Consider the following 7557-nt stretch of genomic DNA (forward strand, 5'->3'; position numbering starts at 1 on the left):
AGAGTGAACATGAAAACACGGGACCTTCACAATAAAAAAGGACACATGATGCAGGAGAGGCAGACGAGAGGGAACGTGAGGGAACACGAGGGAACGCGAGGGAACGTGAGGGAACACGAGGCAACACGAGGGAACACGAGGGAACACAAGGGAACGCGAGGGAATGCGAGGGAACGCGAGGGAACATGAGGGAACACGAGGGAACGCAAGGGAACACGAGGGAACACAAGGGAACGCGAGGGAATGCGAGGGAACACGAGGGAACGCGAGGGAACACGAGGGAACGCGAGGGAACACGAGGGAACACGAGGGAACGCAAGGGAACACGAGGGAACACGAGGGAACACAAGGGAACACGAGGGAACACGAGGGAACACGAGGGAACACAAGGGAACACGAGGGAACACAAGGGAACACGAGGGAACACAAGGGAACGCGAGGGAATGCGAGGGAACACGAGGGAACGCGAGGGAACACGAGGGAACACAAGGGAACGCGAGGGAACACGAGGGAACGTGAGGGAACACGAGGGAACACGAGGGAACGTGAGGGAACACGAGGGAACGCGAGGGAACACGAGGGAGAGCACAGACATGACGGGCGGGGGAAACATGGATAACATGAAGGAATAAAAAGCAGAAGAACTCACACAAAAAAACAGTTGATGTGCTCATGGAGTTTTTTTCTATTTGTGGATGATGAACTGTTGTTTGCTGGAGTTACTACACTTTTATTCCTATCCTTAATCCTCCTGCTGCACATCATTTGGACCTAAATCTTTCTGTCAAGCCAACTGACACAAGTCATTTTTGAGTGAGTGAATCTAACCAGCATCATCAACTTAAATTAAACTGATGTTCTCAAGCAAGTTGATACTTCATGTTGCCTTCCACACCGTCTAGTCTCACATTCAGCTCATGACAAGCCTTTTCTAGTGCTTTTGCCTCCTTTGTCTTTATTCTAGACTCTAACTACTCCTGACTATTCATCTTTGTCAGCCTCGTCCTCTAAATACTTTCCAGTACTTCCTCCTTCCACCACCAAGTCTCGCCTTCTTTGCTACCTTTACTCATCTACTTAATGTCTAAGTTCATTTGTTATTTGCTATTTTAATGAACAATAAAAAGAATCATAAAAGCACTTCTAAAAGAACAATGAATCCATTAACAGACAGTAAAAAATAGAAAGTGGACTTGCAGAAATAAAGCTAAACACTTCTTTGCAAGACACAGAAGGTTCTGAACTCTGAAGAGAAAACGGAAATCAAGAGGTGAACCTTCTGTGAAGATACAGTGGTTTTCAGACATGTTGAAATTCAAGGAAAAAACAGTTCGAGACGTCAAATATTTGTCCAAAAAAAAGAAAAAGTGCGTTGGATGTTTTTAACCAGGACATCAGTCAAAAAGCTGCAAAAGAAGAAGTCTTTGTGAAACATGTTTAGGAAAACACCCAAAGTTTTACAGGAAGATCACAAAAAGGAAGAGAGAGAGTGCAGTGATGAGCATGGGGAGAGTGTAAAAACTCAAAAAACGCTGAGTCAACGGAAGGAAAAAATGAAGCTACATCAAACAGATCAAAGCATGGAGCATGTACTCCTCTACAGTTGTCCCAGTATGGATATCTACATCAAGTGACCCAGAGAATGAAATCCTCGTTTATGCACTACATGATGACCAAAGCGTTACCACATTCATCATGCGAGAGGCATCTGGGAACAAAACGAGAGCCAGTGGAGTTAAAGCTCTCCACACTTTCATCCAGAAACACGATCATCCCAAGTCAGAGCTGAGCTGCACTGCAGGTGAGAGGTTTCTGCTCGTCAAAGGTTTCTCTCCCTGTAACCTACCCAGTGCAGTTCATTCCTGCCAAAGTCGCATTCCTACACCTCTGGGAAACAGTGGTCTCGACTATGCATCCATCGGAGTGTGAATGTTAGCCAAGCAGCACTGAAGTATAGAAGAAAGTGCTTGTATGAATGGGTGTGAATGAGGCATGAGGCAATACTGTTGCTGTCTAATGTTAAGTACATTCAATATATGCTCCGTTCAGGACAAAGACTGGGACCAAATGTTAAATTATAATGTTTCTAATTCAATATTATGCAGGTCATCTATTGTGCGACCTGCAGTCAGGTTGTTGACTCCTAAAAAGAGACACAGAGCACATACCACAGATCATATTGTGGCCACGTGCTCTTTAGCTGCCATGATGCCAGGTCTCTCTCTGGATAAATAATAACTAACTAATAACAGGGCTTACAAGGCCAAACCCCACAAACCCCAAACGTGTCAGAAGATTCAGACTGTTACCTGCATCGAACACATGGATTTCTTACATGACAAAAACGTTTCTATTTTACCAAGAATGAGATTTTCCAGGTTACATAGACAGTCCAACGTGTCCAATGTCCAACATAAGACATGCAACGTTGGCATTTAGGTTCAGCAAAACGATAATTCATCAGAATGACATTTTAAAAGTATCAAAGGACAACAATAATCATATAGACACTGAACAGGACAGAGAGTAAAACACATGAAAAGCTGCACTCAGCAGTGATAAGGACAAGACAGACATGTAGGTACTGCACCTTCTTCTTGTTCTGGGCCAATTTCTGAGCCATCTGCCAAGCATGGAATAAAGCACACAGGACAATCACGGGTTAGGTCAATACACAGTAAAACATGGATTTGTGTATTAAATAACTGTCAATGGTGCGCCAAAAGGCTAATGCTCCAGCCTTTCAACAACCTCTATATATATACAGAATATTAATGATTAACAAACAAGGCTTGTCTAAGTCACCCAGGCTTGTAAGCAGCACAGTAAAATTGATTTAATGCAGTCGGTTCCCTAGATTTCCCAATGCATGCTAACCATGTGCAATGGAAAATATCCATATGGAGATTTTACTGTTTATTTGTGGATAATGAATTGGATGCATAATATTTATTCCCTGTATATAGTAAATAATACACCTTATGTAGTGTGAACTTCCACAGCCCACAGTGCTTTATTTATAGTGCCTTTTGTGTGCACCAGTAGTCGAGCAGCTCTTGAGCCACTTTGGCGGACTCACACTCCGTCACTTGCTCTGTCCACTCTTCTCCCTGTAAGATCCCAGCACCCAACTCAAACAGGGGAGACATGATGAGATGATGGAGATCAGCCTCCCCTGACACCACACCCTGAACCCGCTGCTCAACCCCTCCCCTGCAGTCGAGCCATAAACCACACCCCGCCACGTACCCCCATCACTTGACATAGAGCGGGGAGCCGAGGTTAAATCTTACTGCACGTCTGTCATTCTCCTTTGCAGATGTCTTCGTGCAGTCATGTCCATGTCTTTGTCACATCCATGCTATTAGTTGCTTATCAATCACTTCAAATGCTTGCAGCCTAATCTACAGTCCTGCCATCATCACCGTCCTGGAAACACTCATATGAAAGCCACAGCAAAAGCAGTTCTCTTGTCAGCAAGGGCAATCTAGCTCTGGCTTTAGCGCTGGGCAGTTGCACAGGAGCTTGTTTCCATTCTCTCATCCACAAACCTTAACATGCCCCCGTCAGCCAGTTTTGCCACCGGGAGCAGGCGATAGCCTGCTTCAGCAACAGCACGCAAATTTCTCCCATTTGTGTCTTTAATATTCGCACAAGTGTCGAAGAATCAGAAAGGTAAAGTCCAGTTTAAGATGTCAAGGGTAAAATGAAGGGAATGGGGACGAGTTGTTGCAGTCCCTTCATTTTACCCCGAGCACTCGGCTATGACGAACCTCTTATCTCTTGCTATTTTGCAATCATCTTACTTTTAGCTGAAATGTTCTTTTGTTAACACTAAATCCAGACTCCATATATTTCAGATCATACTGACAGTCCCTGTTAACGAGCTCACATTCCCAGACTAATCAGCCCATTTATTTCAGCAGCCCAATCATTCAATCAGTCATGTGTGGTAATATTATTTAAGCCTGTTTGACCAAATCAACTTCTAGCAGTTATAAAATTCATTCTCTCACCTGCAGAGTGGTTTTAACTGCATGCACTCAGCATTTGCTTATTCCCCATTGGTTTAAAGCTGATCAGTTTTTTTAAAGCATAACCCAACTGAAAACTATAAATGTCTTTAGCTCTAACAGTCATACCGCCACAGTCCTGGGTCAGTCAGTTTGAGTTTTGCATTATTACTGAACTTTGATTTTGTCAGCATTTATCATTTCTAGTCTTTTGGTTTCTGTGTTAGTGTTCTTTGTATTCTTGCCCTGAGTCTGTGGACGCAGTGATTTGGGGTTTGGTGTATTATTATTATTATTATTATTATTATTATTATTATTATTATCATTTGTGGACTCATGTTCTAGCTTTGGGATGATTTGTGTTCTGCTTCTGGGATTCTGGGCTGGTGCTCCCCCTGTTGGTCCCTGGTGTTACTGTTTCCTCTGTCTCGTCAGGTTAATCAGGTCCAGCTGTGTCTCACACCTGTGTGTGATTTCCCAGTGTCCCTCTGTGTGTATTTCATGTGCTCGTTACTGGTCCATCTGTGTTTGTCTCCTGGAAAACTGTCTGTGAACTTCTTGTGTTTGCCTTTTGCAATAAACCTCCCTCACAACTCCAGTAAATGCCTGCATTCGAGTCCTCTTTCCCACTGTGTTCCATGGTTGCTCTGTCTCCCCTGTCAGCTGTCTGCATCTATGTCTTGTGTTTCCTGTTTTACTTTGTAAGTCTGTGTCTCCTGTCAGTGTGTCTAGTTTGGCTTCCCCTGGTCTTATTGTGTGTGATTACTCCCAGCTGTGCTCTCCTCCTGTGTCCCATCCCTCGTCATCCCTCTGTGTGTTTTAGCTGTGTGTTTCTCTCAGTCAGTGTCGCATCGTCCCCTCATGCTGTGTGTGGTTCCCCCTGAGATCGCCGGCCCTAGTTTCTTGGTTTTGCAGTGTTTTGTATTTAGTTCCCAGTTCCTAGTTTTTGGTTTTGCAAGTATTTTTTGTGCACGTTTTGCCACTGCAATAAAGCAGCCTCCTTGAGTTTATTCCTCTGTCTGTGGACAGTGTGTCCTGCATTTTGGGTCCTACATCCTGCCTGCCACAGCCGTTTCATGACAGAACGACGCAACCACACAATGGACCCAGCAGCACTCGCGCCGTCTGAAGAGCTGGATCAGACGTGGATCAGCTATGCAACCAGTGGCTGAATTTTCCTGAGGAGTATCGTCGCGCTGTAGCTAGCCGGCTACAGCGACTGGTTTCTGGTCTCCCCTGGCTACTGAATTCTCTTCACCTGCTTATACAGGACTTTGGGGGGTGGACACTGCATCTCCACCCCCCAACTGCAACCGCTCACCTGCCCAGCCTGCAGGAGGACGAATCAGGCGATTCGCAGGGTCCTCCCTCTTTCCGGAGAAAACAGCCTTCACGCTGCCGTCACCCCTCGCTTGCTGAGCAATTTCAAGTGGTGAGTGATAATGACTGTTTACACACCAGCACAGGCTTTTTATAAAGCACTGGGGCGCAGCCACATCAGAACTTCTCCACATCACCATCAGTTTCCCCTGCCTCTCCAGCCCCTCCTTCTCGGTGGAAGCGATGTCCATGCCATGGGCAGTCATCCCCAGATGTGGTGAATCAAAAAGACTGTGTTCCTTCTGAGCCGGGACTTAATAACCGTGTGTCAGTCATTCCTGAGTCTATAAACTGTCTGCTAACTCCGGATTTATAAAGTTAGAAATTATCAATTTCTTCCGAGGCCACATTTTCTGGCTCCATGGATTGTAGAGGAGTTTCTCCTGCTCCTTCAGAGCCCAGGAATATAATAACACATACAGTTAATGTTGGCTTCGAGTCTGGGAGACTGATTTTCCCCAGGGCTCCCCCTGACTTGAGTTGCTGACCTCAGCTGGCTCTGGACCCCCGGAGGTCACAGAATCTGCACAGATTCAGTTATTTGGGCTTAAATCTTTTCTGTATGACAGATTTCAGATTCTGATATTTAAGACATTTCCTGTTGTGATTCCATAATTTGATATAAGTTCTTGAACTGAAGTAAAGTTTTCATCTTAAAGAACATGTTCTAGGTTTTTTTTATCCCCTTCCTATGCCCTGACAGAAAAGGTAGTATTTTCTATATGTTCTGATCCAAACAGGTATCAGTTTACATGGGATAAGTTATTTTTTAATTCCCATAAGGCTGTCAGGGAGGTGTGTAAGTTAAAGCTTTATTATTATAAAGCAGTTACGATGCGTAATACTGGAACTTATGAAGGCAGATTATATATTTTACTTTTCAAAATAGTGCGTGTTGTGGGTTCAGCCATCGGCTGTCTAAGAAGCCTGATTTAATCCAGTTTGGGTCCTCCTGGTTACCCATCAACAGGACCCAAAGGTCCAGATGAACAGAATCAAGGTTTTGGGATCTACTTACCTGAAACATTGAGCATGCACCCAGACACAGGCTTCAGTCAACACTGCATCGTCATGCTCGGTGCTGCCCAGATTCATGTTGGGTCTTGTGTTATTAGAACATAGTTTTAAATCACGGAGCCCAAACAATAAATTACTGATCAGCTTTCATAGGGATTTTTTGTTTTTTCAAATACAGATAAATTATAAAAATATTTCACTGTTTATCAAAACAGGGAATGATATTTTCCCCACTGCTGGATGTTATTGTTGCTGGTCTCTCTATGAACACTGTGAATGTTTGTAAATAAACAACTCTGCCCTTCAAACAGTCAAAAGTCATTTGATTTGCACAAACCGGACTTTGAGAGTAAAGAGTTGCATGCAGGGGTTTGGAGCTGCTGCAATGCTTGCGATGCAACACTTTCATGTGCACGGTGCCTTCTTTGTGCTCCTGGAAAGTGGACGCAGTAAATTCTGCACGTAGGAAATCAATTTTTTTCTCATGCTGAAGTTTTCAACTATAAATACACAATGCTGCAAGTCGTCAGAGCTGTTCTGGAGCGAGGTCGATACAATGTTACTCGTGGTTTTGATGTTTTGGCTGGTTTATATACAAAGACACTGAATTACTGAGTCTGGGACTCTGTGCAGACAACTTCACACTACAGTGTGTCTGAGCCTGAGCTATGTGTGTTTTACCTTAATCCGACTGACAGCTTCCTGTGCCTGCATCATTCGGATGTTCTTCGATGGTGTCTTATCTGACAGCAGCTGAGTGGAGCCAAGATAGTTGGCTGCAAAGATGATTCCATCAATTAGGTCATCTGGGTCACAGGGACCTGGAACTGGAGTATGACACAGAGTCACTACATGATACACACATACACAAAAACGCATAAAGGCTATACATAAGTGATTTTCCTTCAGATAGGAACAGCTTCTCCTCAGGCTGAGTTTGACTTTTTATAGGATTAAAGTCCTGAGGAAACATTAAGCACCCTTACTGCTTCCATAGGAATGAACAGGGTACAGCAAGGTGATGATAATGACGCGCACGTGATTAAATGATCAACAGCAAGTGTAACCCCATCATTAAAATTAGAACTTCTGACAGTTTGGGGCTCTGAAGCAGTCGGAGCTGAACAAACCAAAGTGGAAATGTTTG

General features: G+C 44.1%; 1 protein-coding gene across 1 annotated transcript in view; it reads right to left on the reverse strand.

Moving 5' to 3' along the window:
• The window catches only part of apba1a (amyloid beta (A4) precursor protein-binding, family A, member 1a), a 42937-nt gene that overhangs the window by 15936 nt on the left and 19444 nt on the right, over positions 1 to 7557 (reverse strand). Inside the window, exons 5-6 of the mRNA XM_005733665.1 lie at positions 7092 to 7237; positions 2591 to 2623 (exon numbers count right to left, since the gene is read on the reverse strand). Coding sequence (XP_005733722.1) covers positions 2591 to 2623; positions 7092 to 7237 — 179 coding nt within the window. The remainder of the gene's footprint in view (positions 1 to 2590; positions 2624 to 7091; positions 7238 to 7557) is intronic.

The sequence above is a fragment of the Pundamilia nyererei genome, unplaced genomic scaffold, assembly GCF_000239375.1.
Source record: "Pundamilia nyererei isolate P.nyererei 1_Seehausen unplaced genomic scaffold, PunNye1.0 scaffold00053, whole genome shotgun sequence".
Lineage (NCBI taxonomy): Eukaryota > Metazoa > Chordata > Actinopteri > Cichliformes > Cichlidae > Pundamilia > Pundamilia nyererei.